Genomic DNA, 20,742 nt, shown 5'->3' on the forward strand with positions numbered 1-20,742 from the left:
GACCTTGGCTGCAGCATTCTCGAGAGACGTTAACAGGTCTTGAGCATCACAGTTGATCAGCCGTGAGGGCCAGATCGTCCGCGTAGTCAAGATCAGTGAGACGCAGGCTTTGATGACGTCTTGATTTCTTATGCTTGATGATAGACCTTTGTCGTGGATAGAATCCAGACTTAACTAGTCCACCACAATCATGTAATTGCAATTTTGCTCTGTCTGAAATGGAAAACAGAATACTTAAAATTAATTAATATATACAAATGTAATGTAAAAACAAGGTTTGATTTTTTTTTAGAGTATTAGGTTTTGACCAGAAGTTAATTAATACACTGAGCGTAAAGCGTCATTAAGTTGTACTATTTTTTCAATTCCCTTTTCATGCTTAAAGTTAATTTGTCATTTGAAAGACACCTGATTCATGTAAATGCAGTCAGAGCAGTACAGTTATATTAACACATAATGAATTAAATAGTGTCTTAGTTCTTATTCCTCCATGGTTGTACACATACATGCCCATGTAGATGTACATGAAGACTTACCAGTTGCAGTGCACAACATCATGCAAACAGCTTAGTGTTGACTCACAATTCTTGCCAGCAATCTTTCCAGAGACTTCCATCCAGATATTGGTCCAGCACACATGTATTTTGGATGTCATGTACAGGTTAAGTGTGTACAGGAACACAAAATCATGTCCAAAGGCCATGTCAGGGAATATATCCACAATTTTGACCCAGTTTTATACAGTTTTTGTCCTCAGTTGCAAGCCAGTATATGTGTACTTCAACACTGCTGCACTTAATACTGACTGCAAATTTCAAATTTCCCACACTGACTGTTTATCTCTGGAATGCAAGGTCACTGTGTCATGTGACCTACTTGTGGCCCATGAGCAGCCAGCTTATGTAACATAATAATTCCTGACAAAGTTTCTTATAGAGACCCCCTACCAAGTTCTTACTCAAAGGGTTTCTTATAAGAATTCTTTAACATTCTGACTCAAACTTTGGTCTCTTATAAGAATTCCTCAGCAACAATAAGAAGTTATCAGAAGAAATTCTGACTTGAAAATATGTTATAAGAATCTTACCATATTCTTACTCACTTGTAAGAATCTTATAAGATTCTTACTCATTTACAAGAATCTTATAAGATTCTTATAAGAATCTTATAAGATCTTATAAGTTGAAATCGTACGGGATTAGGGCACGATGTCAGAGTCATCTTGGACAATATCAGCAACCGGTCTGGCACCTTACCTCCCCCTAGAATGCTGAATAGGTAAGTGACTGACTGCTCCACTCCAAACAAACTCCAAGCATTTACTCAAGTCGTGGTTTGTATTCCCAACAAATCCTGTTGTGGAAGTCATTCCAGAGTCTGTCTGGACAAATGTGGACAGTTCTGCACCAGTCATTGCTGATGTGAGTGAAGTACCGGTACTAGACTGTTTGCCAGTTAAGAGTTACAGAAGCATTGTTCTTGGAGGAACAATTGATGGCATCCACGATGGACATAAAATCCTGCTGAGTGAGTCGGCTATTAGAGCAGAAGAGAAGATTACAGTTGGTGTGACAGACATATCCATGCTGCAACGTAAGAACGCATCAAATCAAGTATTCATGTAACACAACCCTTATTACATTCTTTCTCCTCACTAATAGCTGAGAGTGGTCATACATGTATGGTGTTCAGTATGTTTGTGAGTGCAGTAGTAAGAATAATTTCCTGAGGTGACAGATGGAGTGTTAATTCCATTCAAAGAGACGAAACCAGGTAGAATGGAACATTCCATCTGTCACTGAATGAAATTAGTTCCATTGCATGAATGTGAATCATTCATTACTGTATTTGTTTTGCCACCAATGTTTGCTACCACCAACTGTCTCAAAAGTCTCCCATTGTGATAATGGTCCATAGGTTCCATACATCCCTGGGTACCAGTTGCACCCCTTGGCGTACAAAACGCCAATGACATCACAGCTGACAACAATTGTATACTCCAAAAAATTCAAACCAGTTTCAGTATTGGATGTTTGTGCCTTTAAAAATCGCAGGTCATATTAATTACTTGAGCAATATTAAATGACGGTTGTTTTGCAAAGAAAACACTACCGGAGTTGATCCAGCCAATGGATGCTCGCATCGCATCTGTCCGTGACTTCATCCACTATATCAAACCACGCATCTTACAGTCAGACTCCATCGTGCCCATCACGGATCCTTACGGCCCCAGCGTGGTGGATCCAGACATGAGGTGCATTGTGGTCAGTGAGGAGACCAAGAAAGGTGGAGATGCTGTCAATAGGGTCAGACAGGAAAAGGTATGTGCCAGCTTGTATGCTTAGTTAGGTGAAGCAATAATATTTGTTTCATTGCTGGTTCCATAGGGCCTATCCAGTGTCTTCTTTGCACATCGAACTGAATGACTCACTACTGTCAGTTAGTTTGGGAAGAATTCTAGTTAAAGGTAGAGTATAGCATTTGCAGCTATCCAAAAAGTAACTGACGAAATTATTGTTGAAAAGCGTACTTGATTTAAAGATAGTAATGGCATTATGTGAAATTATTCATTCTGGCATGCTGTCTTTTTGAAGAAAACAATAAAAGAAGGGTCATTCCGACAGATGCATAAAGATGCATTTTTGGAAATTTCTGTCAGTAGTTTGTTTTTAATTCCTCGAAGCCCTGAATGGGTGCACGCAGGCGTTGACAAGACGCACACGGCACACGGTTGCTATTATGCATCGGTTCAGTGCGTGACATCATGTAGCGCGCAGATTGTTTTGATATCTTTCTTAACACGCAATTAGCCTTGTCTAATGTGTTTAATGTGTTTGAAATCTACAAATTAAGATAACGTTTTTAAAACTTTTGCAGATTGTTATCCAGCCTTCCATACCTACTGAAAATAATAAACAAGTCTTCAAAAATTGGTTACTTTGATTGGTCAAGCGATGTTGCTGCATATGCATAGAGATGGTGTTCAATATGCATTGATGAATACAGGCCCGTGCACGCAAGGGGGGGGGGGGTGCAGATGGCAGATTGATCAAGTCGGAATTGTTAACTTTTGCACCACATGTATGCACATGCTCTGCAGTACATGCACACACATGTACTAGCACGGGTGTTGTACAGTGAAGTGTGCATTGTCGTGCTTCTTGAAAGATGTAAAACTAAGTGATTTTTGTGAATTTTTTTTAAGATACCAACTTAAAGCAATTCCAACTTGAGTCGATTCTAGCCTCAGGTCGACCTAATATTTGCTTGCACCACGATGGAACTAGCCTTGGTCAAGGCGTTTGTTGATGTCTGTGATAGTATCTGGCATGCGCTGCGCATGCATTATGAACTGTATGAAGCACTATTGACGAATGCCTTGACCAAGGCTAGCTCCATCATTTCAAGTAAAAGGTCAGCTAGTCAAGAAGCGGCCTTAGTTTAGCCGTTGCCTTGTTTTGTTTCTGCCCTTACACTATACGTTTTGATTTTTACACGTTGGACTGAATCAGTTCAATGAAAATGCCTTTATTGTAGGTTACTCTCAAATATTTAGTTATACAGGTGCCCCCCCCCAAAAAAAAAACTCATCCACAAACAAAGGGATGATATGAACAAGCATTGAACTAGTGACCATTTTAATGTAATGAATATGCGCTTGGCAGGTTTGAAACAAGTACGTTTAAAACCAGCTGTGGTCTGGTTGCCAATAATGACCCGGCCGAAGGCGAGGGCCATTATCTGCTTCCAGGCATGCCATGCCCCTAGCCGGTTTGAAACATACAGCCAAGCACATAGAAATTCCCACTCATAAAATACCTTTTGGTCAAAAAGTCAAAACAAGTCAAAATTTCACAAATTTCCAACGACTTTGTTCAGCAACTCAAATTCAAGTTTGGTGAAACACCCCTCTGGCCATGTCTTAAAAGTGTCTCGTGCCCGCAGTGCTAAGAATCTCCTATGGAAATTGCCGTGCTCGGCACGTACTGCACGATGTAGTGCAGAACACAGGAAGGAGTTTAAAACCAGTCAGTGTTTTATCAGTGGCTTAAAACCACCCACATTATGGGCTCTTGACCAATAAGAATGGCTAAACTGTCTCAGGTATTTATGAATTATCATGAACTAGGAGCAGTAAGCTCTCCATTGATATCTTGGAGGCATTCCTCTGGTCATGCGTCACTAAGTTTTGTTTTGGAAATGATTTTTGTCGAGCAAAACAATGATAAATGTAAAGTAGACCCTTGGGATGAGTTTTGGTGAGACAGGGCTAGGATGCTTGGTCCTACCATCCAGACGGGAGGACCAAGCTAGGGCACACGCTCAGGCCGGGCCTGGGAGCTCATCAGAGGCAGATCAAACACGTCGTCTTTTTATAGCAACTTCCAGGGTAGCCTTGTAAAATGGCTCAGTTTGTCTGATGACACTTTGCAGCACATGGCCGTGGATGTGGTCAACGTGTACGCTCGTTGGTAAATGCGTGCCCTCTAACATCCATGTATGAGTAGCAGTGCCCAACCCAAGTTAGGCCTGCCCATTGGGACAGTCTCAACACAAGCTGGGTCCGACAACCAAGTTGTGGTATAGCACATGTATGAGGATTCTTGAAATCATTTTGGGGTCTAATCTCTTGTTTCCAAATCGACAAAAGTGTGAAAAGTGAGGAACAATATTATCTTTCTTGTTTGATAAGCTGTACGATAATACACAATGGAAACATTCCCATATCTTTTGTTCATTTCTACCAGAATCTTGCATCTAATTGTCCTGTGGATTTGTTGTTTTTATCATTCCAGCATGTGATGTACCTGGAGGTCCTGTTGGAGGTCAAACAAAGGTCATCCTTTGAAATGAACACTTGCAATTCAACGCTACATGGTGAGTACCATCAATACTTGAGAAATTCAAGGCATTATTTGAAGTAATGAATTTGAAGTACAATGTGTGAGTGAAATTGATTGAATTGTTCTGAACAAGTTGACTCCCAGGGTTGTATGGTATCGGAATTTTTGATTTATTGATACATACCGGTATATTTTCAATATCAATTATGTTCAATATATCGAATATTTGCAAAATACGTTGCAATTTCTTACCATGCAATTGCGGATCAGGTGCTTCTGAAAAAAAAATTCCTTTATGAAGTATGTTTTAAGTGGACAATTGGACATAGATGTCCATTTTGTTTCAACGAACATGCTTCTCAGCAGCTTCCCCACCACAAAAAAGATTGGTTTGTTTACTTCAAAAGAAAGGTTTGTTTACTTGAAACTCAGTTTTCTGACGAGACTTGCAAGCTTTCCTTTGCCTAGGTGAAAGCATGCACCGTACCAGTACATGTAGGATGTATGGTTCCTGCCACTGTAAAGATAATAGCCAATGCTGGAAGAAGTAGGAGCAGTTTACAGCACTGAACATAAAGTCAAATCTTTACATCATGAAAAGGTCACGAAATCATCTTTAGAAAACAGGTTTCTGTGTGATCATTCACAAAGCTTGATCTCACTTTTCTTGGTTTGTCTTTTCTGACTATGTCTGTATACATGTAAGTTACAAATCCTGGCCTGCCTGCACTCATTTGAAACAGCAAGTGATCTGAAAAGAGGACTCCCTAGTCATCAATATTACGAAAAGTGATGACACGTATATTTTACGTACACCAAATTACTTAACACACGTGGCTCAGCGAGAGACGTAATGTCACACATGCACACATTTTGCGATGCACTGCACGTGATCTCTTCACAAGCTGCATATGCTCAACTCAACTCAGCTGAACTCAGTAAATGTCGCTTTGGACCACATTCTTGCACTAGAGGTGTCAGTCATTGTTTACATTTGCTTACTTTTCGTACAATGGAAATTACAATTATTAGGAAAAAAACTTTTTTTTTCTTTTATACTATATTTTTGAAAAAGTTGAACAAAGAAATTAACTTGAGCAGGGTTTAAACCTGCAACATCCGGATAACCATTCCTGGGTCTGTTTCATGACTTTGGATGTGATCCCTGGCTACGACCGGTTTATGGCTTCTGACTAGCGTCCCTTGAACAAAGATGTTGACAAATTGGGGCACCGCCAACATAGGGCTGGATAGCTCAGTTGGTAGAGCACCGGAATAATTATTCGGAGGTCGTGGGTTCAAGCCACACTCAAGTCAGTTTCTTTGTCCAACTTTTCAAAAATTGTTATAATTCCCCTAGTCAGTTTATCTTTGTATCTTTGTTTTTCAAAAAACGATTTTTAAATAGTTGAATGGAATTTACATATTTGCTTAAACTATGCTCTTGAGCCATGCCAATTAGTCAATTAGCCGCCCTCCTCAAAGGTCCCCCCCCCCGAAAAAAACCCTGAACTGTCCACACAACCAAAATGGTAATGACTTCAGACATGTCAGATGTTGATAAAGTTCCAATAACCATACCGGTATGTTTCAATTAACATGTACCGGTACGTAGTTTAAAGGGGAATGTACATCATTGGCTTTTGCTGTAATTTTCAGAAATGAACTAATTGAGGAGTTAGTATAATGGATCAAATATTGTTACACTGACATATTTGAAGTTTTTTGTTCGAAAATGCTGGGGGGGGGGGGGGAAACCCCAAAAAAACGTTAAAGTAGTCTGGTTCCCTGACTCCACTAAAGATGAAATGGATCAATTTATAGATGCTGGAAAATTGTAAGGTAAGGGAAATTGTAAGGTAAGGGAACCGGTCTAGCTGACCTGCACCCGTTCATGACCATATAACCAATAGCAAACAAAATTTGAACTGAAAAAAGTGGTAAATTTGGAGCAGTAGTTGAAAAATAGTTAGGTTTTTCCAACGGTGGTCGGCTGACCACCGTTGGAAGTCAATACAAAAATACAAATTTTCTTGAAAATGACTTCACACAAGGTGCCATAAATTTACAGGATGCTTTAAACTGTCATTTACCAACGTCCTAGTAAGGTATTTCGTACAAATTTGGTAGTTTTGTTTTTCGATGTTTGCAAATGTTGTGTATTCTCTTTAACATTGTGAAGCACTGATGATATTAGTTAGTTTAAACCTTCTTGTCATTCCAAGGGACCTCATTTGTAGTTTTATTGAGGATGAAAACAGATCCTGCTTTGTCTTTGTCAACACAAAGCTTTTTTTCAGCGGTCCATCCACGCTCGCTCATGCAGCTCGTATGTTCATGCCAATGCACTTGCGCACGACAGTCACTGGAATTAGCCGAGATTTTGGCGCATGCACACAAACTAAGTGGAAGGGACGAACATACGTGGCAGAGACACATTTTTTCAATCACTGTCGATTAACTTGAAATGATTTTAAATAAATGATATCAACGATATTGATCACTTTGACATCGAGTAATTCAGTAAATCAATGGACCCTATTGGCTGCAAAGTACATTCCGAATTCGCTATGAAATCTTCACTGGCAAGTAACAGTGTACATGTAACTAGTATTACTACAGTATTAAACTACAATCTTTAATCTTTCCTGGTCTAGACAAAAATCACCCAGATGACATTTTAGGCTTGCTATAGTGAACAACTAAACCTGTTTGCAGTCATTGAACCCTAATATCTTAGTTTATAACACCTCTCCCACAGATTCTGTGTCTTGATTGGCCGAGAGCGAGTCACATGTTACTATATATTTTTGCTATCTTTCAGTGCCGGCCAAAAGTACTGTACCCATAGCAACCAAATGACCTTACTATACCCGTAGTAACCAAAGTACTATACGCACTGTGTGCAAAAATGTATAGGAGCAATTTCAGGGTTTCTCACGTTACATTTTTGATGTACTTTTGAGTTTCCTTGGACTGTAATTACCTTACTGAAAAGGTTTAATAACTGTTATTCCCATGGTAGATAGAGTAGACCTAGACCTACCTAAGCACCAAAGATGACATCCAGAAAAGTGTGTTATGTATGATAAACAAGACACACAAAATCGGTTACTCACGTTACGAAAATGTAACGTGAGTAACCGTGGAATTGCCCATAGGGGTGTTTGTGTTGCCCGTTGCGCATTGCCCGTTGCGCATATTGTTTCCAAGCATGCACTACAGATGGGGTTCAAACATTTCGCAAAGGGTAGTTACAAAAAGTAGAAGTTAATTTTCAACTAATTTTGTATTCAAATAGAAGTTAATTTTTATTATATTCGGATTAAATTAATCAGTTATCACGTAAAATCAAGCATAATCTGTGGGAGAGGTGTTATAAAACAAAAAATGACTACTTTATCTCATGGTGAAGTAAAACTGTCCTCCCTCGGTGATCCATGGAGCCTCGGGAAAAATAGAATGCTTCATGGATCACCTCGTGAGGCTAGTTTTACTACACAACTCCAGGCAGTCAATATTTGTATATTATTCGTAAGGAGCCTTCCTAATTTCGTGAAACCTGGCACTGAGCAGGAAACCAAAAGACACAATCCATGAAAGGCCCATTGTCCTCCATCTTGGAAGCCCGTTGTCCAGACTCCAGCATGCCAAATCGCTTTAACCCTAAAAGGGCCGGGGGGGGGGAGGGAATCCGCCCCCCCCCCGACTTTTTCCGCGATAGCCTTAAAAATAATTTTTTTTCGCGACCTGAGCTGTTATGACTTTTTAGCCTCGAGCCTTACGCATCTTTTGACACCAAAAATATAAAAATCGGACCAGGGGTTGTCGCGCAGCGAAAATTTTTCCGGCGCTACCGGTATGTGCCGTGAAAACTTTTCCCATATACGTCGTGTACACAGACCAGAATTACCATTCATACATATGAATAATTAATGAGCGATAATTCCAAAACCATGAACAGTTGCTCCATGCATGTACCAAGTTTCAAAATTTTTCGTCACTCGATGGCCGAGATCTTAGGGGGGGGGGGGGCAAAATCCGCCCCCCCCCCCCCCGGCTGAGAGATGGTCAAAATAACCAGGCCCTTTTAGGGTTAAGAAATGATGATCCTACACCATCGGCTCCCCTTAATTTCTTGTTTGTTTACGATTTGCGTAGTTATTCTTATGAAGAATCGAGACGGCGCAAAGAAATTACCCATTAAAGAAAGAAAGAAACTGCTGGTGACATAAAGAATTCTATCAAAAAACCCTTGGCAAGCAAGCTTATGGGACTCGAACCCACGACCTCCTGCTATTCAACCCCTGGATTCTCCAACTTCAGGAATTAAAATCTGCATTTTAAAACTGTTGTCCGTCTTTAATTTGTGGCTGGATTTCTTGGTGAAAGCATCAGGGCTCTGTGCAGGAAGTGACAGGTTGAAGATGAACTTTAGCTAAGTTTTTTTTTTTTCAATATATTCATAACAATTTAGTTGGACTGTTGGATTGGCTATTGAAAAGGCCTGATGCTTTTATAGAATCAGGCAATACATTAGTGCCAGCTTTAGGATGTAGGCCTACTTGCAAATACTTATTCAAGCACTTTCGAATTGCATCGTATCATACACTCAACCAAAAAAGAAAGCCCCCCCCCTTCCAATACTTTTTGGTCTAGCTCAAAAACTACTGACCTCTCACTCAAATAACAACTAATCAGTAAAAAAATTCCTTAGCAATCCAGCCATACTCTTTTTTTGGCTCAAAACAGTGATAATGTGTACGACATGATGCAATTTATGACAAATGACACCAAAAACAGTTGTACTTTTGTATACGTGCAAGTTGTGGTTCACAGTCACCTTGCACCTATACAAAAATGCAACGTTTGTGCGGTAGCATTTGTCATAAATTGCATAATTGTGTACCCATTATCACTGTTTTGGGCCAAACAAAGAGTATGGCTGGATTGCTAAGGAATTTCTATACTGATTAGTTGTAATTTGAGCAAGATGTGCACAGTAGTTTTTGAGTTGGACAAAAACGTATTAGGGGGGACTTTCTTTTTTGGTTGAGTGTAGTTTCTCATAATGCCGGTATTAAAAATATGTCACTAGATATGCATTTACTGAATACGAAGCTGTTGAGGTCCATACACACGTATGTGTTGACTAAAGGCTCAAAAGTGAATTAAGTTGCATTGAGTATAGATGCTGAGTTAAAAATAGCACTTGCGTGAACACTTGAAATCAGGTCATTTGAAAAGAAAGGTCACCCATTGACCCGTCAACTTTGTAGATCTTTGCATGACAGCAGACCACACAAAACTTTCCATTGTTGACTCCAGGCTAGCTGTTGACAATAAAACATTTTGGGAAAACCCAGATGTACACAATTTGTGGAGGCCTGCTGGGACAAATGTGGTTTATGTATTTGTATCGATGTGCGGGGTTTCCAGGATAAAAAAATAGCCTTTATTTTTTATTAAGATATTTTCCAGACTTATTAGGACAAATATGGATAGTGCAATGTTTTGTTACATATTGGATGCAAACTGCTTGCATGTGACAGAATGTCAAAGCACTTGTTGTGAATCATGACCTTGCAACTTTTGTAAAGTTTGAGTCAGTGCCATATATGGAGGTTTATTGAGGGATTAATTTGCATAATATAGTTCCGTCAAGTGGTCATGGGATTGTTGGGTGCGGCAGCTGCATGTACAGGGCTGTAATGCTTGGACGTCTCTGAATCAACCTGCTACAAACTTAACTGTACCGGTAAGTTTTGCCGTAACAAAGGTTCATTTCTTTTTGTTTTTTGGTTTCTTGTTTTTGTTTCATGGATTGTATTAAATGTCAGGGGTAGCCTATTAGCCCTAATCCCCTTGAGTGATTTACTAGGAACCTTCCTCACTCTTGCAAATTCCAACACTGCTAACTCTACGCCCAAACTGTTGGACTCTGATTATGTAGGTATGCCTAACCCAAAGTAAAGCATGTAATCAGTTCACTAGTTTAGTATGGGATTGTTAGGGTTAATAAGTTTTGCAGTCGCATTTTACTGATCTCACTGAATGACAGTGAACTGTGCATTAGTCTGGTGCAGTTGCTATAAGTGACACGAGACCACTTTTTTTCGGTCACGGTCTTATTTCAGTCTCGCCCTAAAGTCTCGGTCCCGGGTGGGCTGGTCCAGTCTTGAAAGCGCTGGTGTCCGTCTTGGTCTCGGCTGCCAAACTCCCCGGTTTTACCCTTGAGACTCGTCGAGACCACAACAAAATGTCCCTATTATGTATGGTTTTATTTATGTGCAAGCTGAATAACATGCAAGTGGAGGACAGTTCCAAGCATTATAGAGTGACAGACACATATTTATTGACAAACAAATAGTACATTGAGACAACTACTGCTACTCACTTTCTAAAACACTGAAACAGGGGCGGATCTAGGAATTTTCGCGGGGGGGGGGTTCATCAGCCAAAAAATCTGAAAATGTACACAGGTTTTTTTCTCCGGACACTTGGCCTCTGTAAAATCAAAAACTGAGGGGGAGGGGGGGGGGGAGGGAGGGGCTGGTACCATATTTCAATAGGGGCACTGTTCAAATTTGATGATTATTAACACTAGATTTCAGAATGGTGTTCCGTAATTTTTAACAGGCGGACATTATACCAGTATAATTTTTTTTTGGGGTGTCACAGCAGGTGGGGGGGGGGGGGGGGGTTTCGACTTAATGCTTAGGAATTTGTATGATAATTTTTTTTTTTGAAAGAGCTGAGGGAGGTTTTGACCCCCCCTCTGGATCCGCGCCTGTGAAAAGTTTTAAGTACAAGTTTTCATTTATCATTGACAAACAGGACTTCCATTTGTGGCTGGGTGGTCCAAAGTACAATGGGCCGTGCACAATCTAAAGCAGCCTGCCAGACTGCTGTTCCTACCATGATGCAACAGGAGGCACAGGTACCCACCCCCTCAGCTGCAACAGGTGAGTACATTTAGTACCTAGCCCAGGTGGACTCCCTTTCCTCCCTACGTTACGGAGGGAGTCCATGTGAAGTGCTCAAAACCGGGCGAAACAATTTATGACCAATATTTTCAATATTTGTGACCTTGTTGGAGAAGCCAATTTTTACGTTGTTATTCTGTGTGTCCTTATCTATTGGGCCGCTGGGTTCAGGAATTCCATATGCGATGCTGACCGACCTTAATCAGGAAAATAAACTCTAAAGCAACGCTAAACTTGTACGTTGTTGTAGACTCTTTTCATCAGTTTCTCACCACCGAGTACGGTCTACAGCTCTATGGTCTAGTCGTACATGCATGACGTACGTCCGTGGCGTGCAGCGTGAACGATTGTCCTTGGCAATTCTAAGAAGCCTTTTGCATTTGGGGCCAAAAGGTCAAGGGTCAAGGTCACAGTGGCTGAAACAATGAAAAAAATGGGGGCGTGATAACTTGAGATATACTTTACATATGAACTTCAAATTTGGTTTGTGGATTGTCCTTGGCAATCCTAAGGGGCCTATCGCATTGGGGGTCGAAAGGTCAAGGTTCAAGGTCACAGTGGCTAAAACAATAGAAATCTTGTATTTATTCTGAGATCATAGGGATTAGGGATTAATTCATATAAAACCTACAGAAGACACTAATGCTGTCAATGAACGTTCCATTTGACCAAGGTACATGTAAGTTGATGTTAGAGTGGTGTTATGTCATGGAAACAGTCATGGTTGCGGGGCATTTGTGTTTGTAAACACACCTGACTTGTTTTGTTTTTTTTTCATTTTAGTTCTTGAATTTATGTGTTATTTTGCAATGTTTGAAACTCACTAAACATCATGGTCGTCGCAAGGATTTTTTCTAGAGGGGGACAAAGCACATTTTTTTCCCCAAAGTCCCTATATTTTCCAGCATTTTCCTGATTGATCATTTTTTGAGGTAGGCAGGGACATTCCCCCCAACCAATTAAATTAATAATATGATTTCGCCCCTCTTTTTAAAAATCTTTTTTCCCTGTTTTGGGGGGTTTTGTTTGTTTTTTGCTTGTCTGGTTGGGGGGGGGGGGAGTGGGGAGTGCCCCCCTTGTCCCCCCCCCCTCGCGACGCCGGGTGCATACCTATGTTCCCCAATACCGATGTTCCCCAATACCGATAATCCCCAAAATCCCTACCAATATAACCCTAACCCTAACCCTAACCCTAGCCCTAATCCTAAGGATTTCGGGGAACATCGGTAGTGGGGAACATCGGTAACATCGCCCGGCGCCCATGCGAAACATGTATATGTTCTGATTTCTGTTCTGTTCATAATTCATAAAATATTGTCTCAAGCTGAAAACTGGTGAAATCAGAGTTGTAGGCCCTACTGATTCTAAAAATAATTTTAAAAATCGTAACATGGCAATACAGATCAGGGGGTCAAATCTCCCACACTTCACTTGTCACCCCCAAGAACAGGCACAATTTTGACCAGTGCATGTATTTCAGCAATTTTCAAATTGAGAAGGTATAGGCCTATTGCATGTATGTTCATCTTTCATTCAATTGTTGTACACTTACTTGCATTTTACCCAAACTAATGAACCTTCCGGGTTGCTGGGTCAATGGTTTTTTCACTTGGTAGGCTCAGGGGTGCAAGGTGTTCCATAACATTAACAACAGAGCCGAAACTCACAATTCATGTTTAAAAACAAAACAAAAACAAAAACTAGAAAATAAATAAAACTGTTTGCGCAAGGTTAATCTGTTTTGAATAATGCCTGCCTGTCGGAGTGACCGGGAGTGTATTGTGAGTCTCTGGGTATTAGAAATGTATTGAGAGACAAAGAGCTTCCTGATTCCAAGTCGAGCTAGTGCATAACGGGTGATCATACTCCAAAGAAAACTTCAGACTGACTCAGAGTTGAAGTTCATCTATCTTCAAGATACACAGCATAACAGTTCAATAATAAAACACCTTAAAATTTAGAATTGGAAGTTGGCACTGATTTTTAATTTTATTTCGACATCAGAATCATTGATTAAATTCAATGAATTCCTCACAATAATACGAATTAAAATCGTGCATTTTAAAAAACCAATTTGGCCAGGGATTCCGTTTGGGTGGTGTACCCAATAATACAGTTTTTATGAAGACCCAAAAGAATTATTTATACCCAAAATAATAGGAACTAATTATTCAAGGATTTATTTTTAATCTGATACAATTAATTCCTCTTTAAAAAAAATACATGAAATATGCCATCCAGTGTTATATTTTGTAGATTTACATTCAATATATAAAAACTTGACATTCAGGCAAGGATATGATCATAGACCCAATTTAGGTTCTGTGTAACCGTGGAGGTAAAACAAACAGCGGTCTCACCAGGAGTTTCGGTCAGTGTAGGGAAGTTTGAAAAAGGGTGCTTTCAAATTCAAACATTGCAGGTTCGAATCAGCTAATTTCTTTTAATTAAATAAAATTATTAATACTTTAAAATAAAATTATTACCCTTTTCTGTGCTCATCAAGTTTTTGCGCAAAAATGCTGATCATATCAAAGCTCCGTTGTATACAGTCAGTCGGATCAGTCAACAGAAAAACCCGAATCACATCTACATGTATCTATGAGGGATCGTGAATCTATAATTCGAACAGTTCTGCTCAGAAAAAATATATATTTCACAGCTGCTGCAAGTGTTCTGCTTTGTCGTCTCAGACCCAAACAGCAAACTATTTATCCTAGTGAACCGGCCATCACCATCACAGACTGCGTGCCTGCGCTGCCAGCTAGCTAGCTATAGCGGTAGCTGTCAATATGACATCGTCACGTACGTCAAGCCCAAGCTAGGGCCAGCTAGTGCTATACACTGGATTAATCTGTGTTCGTCTAAAAATAAACAGAAGAAGAATATATCATGGACAAAAATACACCATCGAATTGTGATGCTCATAAAACGTAATAAAGTGTACGCCGGCCTTTCCATTGGCTGGTGTCGCACACTACTCATTCATCATGTAGGTTCACGTGAGTTCTGCGTGTACCAGCTACCTAAAAAATGAAACATATCAGCTTGTTTGCGAAATTAAAAACGGATGTACTTTTGTAGGGCTAGTGTTATTCAAGTTTTGACGTCATCTTGATTTTCGCACGTTTTATTACTTGTATGTGTGCGCCAAATCATGGACATAAGCAGTTTATAGTATGGAATATTGTCATGGCAAATAATTGAAAATAGTTCTCATTTTAAATTATCAACTTGCAAAAAGTTTGAGGTCGGCAGTTTGGCTGCAAAGTCCAGGTCGGTGGGGTTACCGTAAACAAACACATCAATGTTGTTTTTGTTTGGCCTTATATATCTTCATTAAAAGTCACAGTTTTCAAAGCACGGACGAGATGAAGAAATCCAGTACATGAATCATTTTGTCAGTATCTTTTAAAAAGATGTTTGAATTCTTCTGATTTTAGATTCCCCACAACGAACTGGAGCCATTGTCAACATACATGTAGGCACAGTCAGCGGTAGCCACTGCCCTATCATTGCTGGTTCAAGTGGTGTTAGTTTCACTCACAGCTTGCCGTCGGATGCAGCAGGTAAATATAATCTTGTTCATCACACTAACTGATATCTGAGATCAAATGTTAAATGGATTTTTCATGTGGGGTGGGGTGGGGTTGGGATTGTAGGTGATATACTACACAAACATGGACACAGAAGGCAGATGGCTGGTAATTATGCGAGTACAAAATGGCACCACCCATTATGTGTGACACATTTGAGAGAAAAAAAGTGAGGATAGCTTTATTGAAGTCAAACATTAATTTTTGCATTGATATCTTAATAAGGGAATCAAATATTTTAGGCCTACACATGCAGTTACCATTTTTTTGTCTGAATTTATTTTTGTCCGTCTAAAAGCACTATAAACCAACATCTGAAAAGTGTTTGTCATTCTTTTTTTAAAATGGGGGCAAATGTATTTACACACTGCCTTACTAACAAACTGTAAACCCCAAGCCATCATTTTTTTTTACATGTTTGCCTCCAAAGAGGAAGAATATGCAATCCATTTCAGAAACAACGTTTAACGGAAGTTATACATTTACATTCAATATTGGGTTGTGCCCTCCACCAACATATTATAAACAATGTATACTAAGTGTTTTCCTGAGTGATAATGAGAAAAAATCACTCCTGTGGGATTCGAACCCACGACCTCCTGCTTTAACATGTACATGTTGCTTGTTTTTACCTCAATAGGAGTACCTCCGCAGAGTCTGAGACCAGACCAAGATCCAACAGTGGGGGATCTCAACCAAGAAGTCGGTAACAAGACCAGGGACATTTTGAGGACATGTTACAAGACAACGGGGAGTTATGTTCAGTTGAACCCTGGGGTTCCTGACGATCAAAGACCCATTGTTGGCATTTACACTAAATTGCGGGTTAGAACAAAGAAAGGTACTTTAGAAGAAGAATACTCTGAGGAAACTGTATATTCCACAGAGTATGAGAAAATATTGAAAGATTGGCCTGAGACTGAGTTCAATCGTGCTATTTTATTTGGCATTGGGGGTGTCGGGAAGTCAACCATTTTTGACAAAATTGCATATGACTGGGCTGATGAGGTATGTGAAATCCTGAAAAGATTCAAGCTTGTCTTTCTTTTAAAGATGTGTGCCCTGTTCCAAGAATCTGATCTTGTTGATTCCATTTTCGATCAACTTTTAGGCGTAAAGTCAGGAGTTGCCAAAGATGAACTTGATCAATATATTCAGGACAACTCAAATAAGGTCTTGATACTTTTGGATGGTTTTGATGAAATGAGGACCAAAACACTTGATGCAGCCTCATTCGGCTTTATCCTAAAAGCGCTCAATAGAACAGAATACAGGAAGTGTTACATGTTTGTCTCAACCCGCCCCTCTCATCTTGAGACACTGATGTCAAAATCACTTGTCCAAAATCCTTGCACACACGTAGAGGTTCTGGGGTTTACCAAGGAAGATGTTAATGAATACATTCTGAAATTCTGTTACAAAGATCCTGATAGTGGCAATGCACTGATCCAAAAGATTGCGAAGTCCAACACATTGAGTGATTTTGCAACAAATCCGATGCTTCTCCTTCTCATGTGTTTGTTGTGGAGGGAGAAAAAACAACTCCCCGAAACAACTTCACGCCTCTTCACTGAGGCGGTTGATTACATGTTCACAAGAAAAGGATGCAGCTCCAAAGATGCATCAAAAACAGTGATTGCTATAGGAAAAACTGCACTCAGTGGATTCGTAAGTGCCGATACGAATTTCTCATTTCAAAAAGATGAGTTTGAACAAAATGAGCTGGACCTGGCATTAAAATCGGGCATCCTAACCCAGCAGAGAGTTATCAAAAACCTCAAATGCCACAACAACATACAATTCATGCACAAGACTGTTCAGGAATACTGTGCTGGGAAATACTTGCAAAGTGTACATATGTCAAACCCGGGATTTGTGAAGAGTACAGTGTACAAAGTTGAACCATTCAGTGAATTTCAAAACATTTTAAAGCAACTTTGTCAGACTATTGAGGGTGTTGTTTCAAACAATTTGCTTTTACGTTTTTGTTGTGGTGACAATGAAAAGTGTATGACTGACATCGTAAAATTGCTTGTTGGTAAGTTCAAGGAGCAAGATAAGCCCGGGTACATGTACCGAAAAGCTGTTACACTAGCGATTAGTAGACAATGTTTTTTTGAAAGCCAATGCCAAAAGGTCCCAGTGTGTCTCACCAGCAACTCACTCATCCCATCAGATATCGAGGTGGATAACAATAATGATTTCTGCATTCTCATATACCTTCTTGAAATCATCTGTAGGTCAGAAGTCCAGGTGTCACAACTGGCATGCATTGAAACCATGAAGGTCTCTAATGTGTCTTCAGTCAGTAGTTTAGCCTTTGCCATGGGTTACATGGAAAACCTCTGGTGTCTGAGGCTCTACTGGTGTCCTTTACTGAAGGGTGAGCTTGAGAAAATCCTGTCATCACTGAAATGCAACTATCTCTTGACCAGTCTTGACATAAATGATTGCAAAATGTTGGGAGGTAGAGCTGTAAAATTGGCCCCTCATATCAAACACTTGACAAGCCTTGAGATACTTGAATTAAGGTGGTGCAAACTTCAAAGCACAGACATTGAACACATTGCCTTGGCTGTACATGACATGCCCAAACTGACTGACTTGAACCTTCGTGGCAACAAGACATTGGGCGAATCCAATGACTTGTGGGCCAAGGAATTGCCCAAAATGAAGCAATTAAATAAGCTGAACCTGGGCAATTGCCATTTGACACAGTCAGACATTCCACACATTGCCTCGGCTGTAGGTAACATGCCCAGACTGACTGACTTGAATCTTCGTTTCAACACGTCATTGGGTAAACGTGCTGCAATGTGGGCTAAGGAATTGCCCAATATGAAGCAATTAAATAAGCTGGACCTGAGCTTTTGCGCTTTGGCACGGTCAGACATTCCACACATTGCCTCGGCTGTAGGTAACATGCCCAGACTGACTGACTTGAATCTTGGTTACAACCGGGCATTGCATGGATGGGATGAGTTACGGTCCCTCTTCCCATCACTTGGGGTTACATTTTAATTCTCCCTTGCCAAGCCCACTCTAGAATTACATGTACTAGGCATAAACATATCAAAATGATAACTTCCCTATAAAAGGAAATGAAATTTACAAGAATATCTGTAAGCCACATGGACCACATTGGGGTCAACACACCTTGGGTCAGACAAATGAACAAACCACTACTTAGTCTATAAATTGTACTGAACTAGAAAATCTTTAATTTGAAAACTTGGACGGAACTCTAGATCAAAAATCTATAACACCAGCGCTGATGATGATAATCAAGAAAAACTTTAAGTAGGCCTACATGTAAATGTTTAGGTCAACAATGACACTTTATGAATAAACAACCATTTATCTTTCTGACAAAAAAACAAAAATACCGGTATACAGACAATATTAGGGCCCTAAATATATTCAAACAAGGATATTTGAGACTCTTGATGTCACTCTAAGGCAATCAAGTCCCAATCCAAAAATGTTGATTGACTAGTCAGTTCAGTTCTCTTCACTTCGTGGAGTTCCGGTGAAACCACAGAAGTTCAACGTCACTGTACATGTATACGCTACACAGTAAACGGTTCCTTCACAAGATCCCTCCTGCTTGGAGATAGACTGTTGTGAGGGATGCTCCTACGGTAGTTCACCCAATGCAGACAGCATACATGTAATTCCTGTCCTTGTGAAGATGTAACATGTGTAAACTCACATGTGGCCAGTCCAGTCACCAACGGCTTGATCCACTCAAGATGTGGAGCAGAGTTCCAGACTGTGACTGTCCAGGCAGCAAAAATACGGATCAAGTTAATCCCCAAAAATATCAGGGTACACCTGAGAGCCACAAGCTGTAGGATTTCAATCAATGTCAAACTAACAGTTGACTTTTAGCAAGAATCTTGGCATTTCACTGCGGGAATTTCGCCAAAACATGTGCGAACATGGCGCCTTCCATGGTTACAGTACACGCGCGTCTCATAACCGCTTGAGGGCGCACTTCAGCGTACCGCACGGGCTACACATCCCTCCTCCTAAACGTGTTGCAGCGTCCCGATGCAACTCTTCCTTGCAGTGAGGAACGTAGGAATAATAAATTCTGGGATCCAGTGACTCCAAACACCTGCCTGCAACTGATGAGTCACTGGCTGGCCAAGCACTTCGTAAGTGAACCGCCTTGGGGGTCTCCGCTCTCTTGAGGGTCGCGATCCATTCACCTCACTCTCACTGCTGTGTCCTGTAGTAGCAGTTTCCCTAGAGAGATCCCCAGCAGGGATATACATCCCTGGTACAGGAACCTCTGCTTCAGGCAAACTACTTGCATCTGGAGAGCCACAGGTGCCAACTTCAACTTCGGCACCGATGTCTACCTCGCTACCGAACTGGGGTGTCAGTTCGTCAGCTTCGGGAAGACTATCGAGTATAGGGCTGGGACACTCACTCTGGGTCGCACTTTTGTCTGTGGATAGTGGCAAGTTGCTTTCTTCAGCCATCATACTAGGTTCTGCCTCCAAGTGGCAGTTATCTGGATTACCAAACTCATCTGGTATTTTGCTAGCCCAGGTTACTGGTTTAGGTTGCAGCTTTGTCTCACTCAGGTCATCGGGAGGGAGCTCTGCACCACTTTCTCGTGATGATGTCCTATCAGGTCCAAGATCAACGGACATGTCCTTTAAACCAGATGGACTGGGAACAAATGCCTCAGTATCAGGATCTAACTGGTTTGGACAAGGAGGTATGTCTCTCTGTCCCGTGTCATGTACGGTGAGAATCCCACTGTCCTGCTCATCCGGATGTTCCTCTGTAGTTCTTTCCACCTCGTAATCACCCACAGGCAGTGGTGATACCGAAACGTCAACTTGGTCACGGGGCCAGATAGTAATGATATTGTGATCCTCATGGTCAGAGCCATAATCATCACTGTCGCTACCGTCATCTGGGGACGACGGAAGGCCTGAGGAAGATTTCTGCTTCGCTCGCTGTCTTGTCATTGGCTTCTCTGGGGGTTTCGTAACCGATGGAGAAGTGTCCTCTCCAGTTAGAGTTCCGATGGGTAGCAACATATTGCGATGCAGTGTTTTTACTGCACCATCCCCTGTCTCTGGCTTCACTCTGTAAACTGGTATACTGTCACTCGGGCGACCCACAACACAGTACACAGTGTCTTCCCACCTATCAGCTAGCTTGTGAGGACCCTTGAAACCGACATTGCGAACAAGTACTCTGTCGCCAGGCTGTAACTCACTGCCCCTCACTTTTAGGTCATAGCGTTGTTTGTTCGCTGCTGCCACTTTGGCCGACTCTTTTGCCGCCAAGTTG

At 40.9% G+C, this 20,742-nt stretch overlaps 2 protein-coding genes and 1 non-coding gene across 3 annotated transcripts; 2 read left to right on the forward strand and 1 right to left on the reverse strand.

The window, feature by feature from the left end:
- The first annotated feature begins 2,129 nt into the window (after window positions 1-2,129).
- Window positions 2,130-17,710, forward strand: LOC119719760. The gene is made up of 6 exons (XM_038189250.1): window positions 2,130-2,321; window positions 4,435-4,472; window positions 11,682-11,809; window positions 15,274-15,399; window positions 16,067-16,942; window positions 17,667-17,710. The coding sequence occupies exons 1-6, from the start codon at window positions 2,130-2,132 to the stop codon at window positions 17,708-17,710; spliced, it is 1,404 nt and encodes a 467-aa protein (XP_038045178.1).
- On the forward strand, window positions 6,089-6,161 carry Trnai-aau. The gene has a single exon. It is a non-coding gene; the product is annotated as a tRNA-Ile (tRNA).
- Window positions 17,711-18,622: 912 nt separating the features above from the next.
- LOC119719469 lies at window positions 18,623-20,122 on the reverse strand. Its single transcript, XM_038188942.1, has 2 exons — window positions 19,261-20,122; window positions 18,623-19,204 (listed from the first exon to the last, which is right to left on the reverse strand). The coding sequence occupies exon 1, from the start codon at window positions 20,088-20,090 to the stop codon at window positions 19,458-19,460; it is 633 nt and encodes a 210-aa protein (XP_038044870.1). The 5' UTR covers window positions 20,091-20,122; the 3' UTR covers window positions 18,623-19,204; window positions 19,261-19,457.
- Window positions 20,123-20,742: the final 620 nt, after the last annotated feature.

Source organism: Patiria miniata, unplaced genomic scaffold, assembly GCF_015706575.1.
Source record: "Patiria miniata isolate m_02_andy unplaced genomic scaffold, ASM1570657v1 HiC_scaffold_8, whole genome shotgun sequence".
Taxonomy (NCBI): Eukaryota; Metazoa; Echinodermata; class Asteroidea; order Valvatida; family Asterinidae; genus Patiria; species Patiria miniata.

Excerpts from the sequence above, each read along its gene's own strand:
- LOC119719760 (XM_038189250.1), top strand. The coding sequence starts at position 2,130 with ATGGATGCTCGCATCGCATCTGTCCGTGACTTCATCCACTATATCAAA. Across the intron at positions 15,400-16,066 it reads CTTGCCGTCGGATGCAGCAG|GAGTACCTCCGCAGAGTCTG; the intron begins GTAAATATAATC and ends TTACCTCAATAG. Across the intron at positions 16,943-17,666 it reads GATGCTTCTCCTTCTCATGT|GTCAGAAGTCCAGGTGTCAC; the intron begins GTTTGTTGTGGA and ends AATCATCTGTAG.
- LOC119719469 (XM_038188942.1), bottom strand. The coding sequence starts at position 20,090 with ATGTCCGTTGATCTTGGACCTGATAGGACATCATCACGAGAAAGTGGT.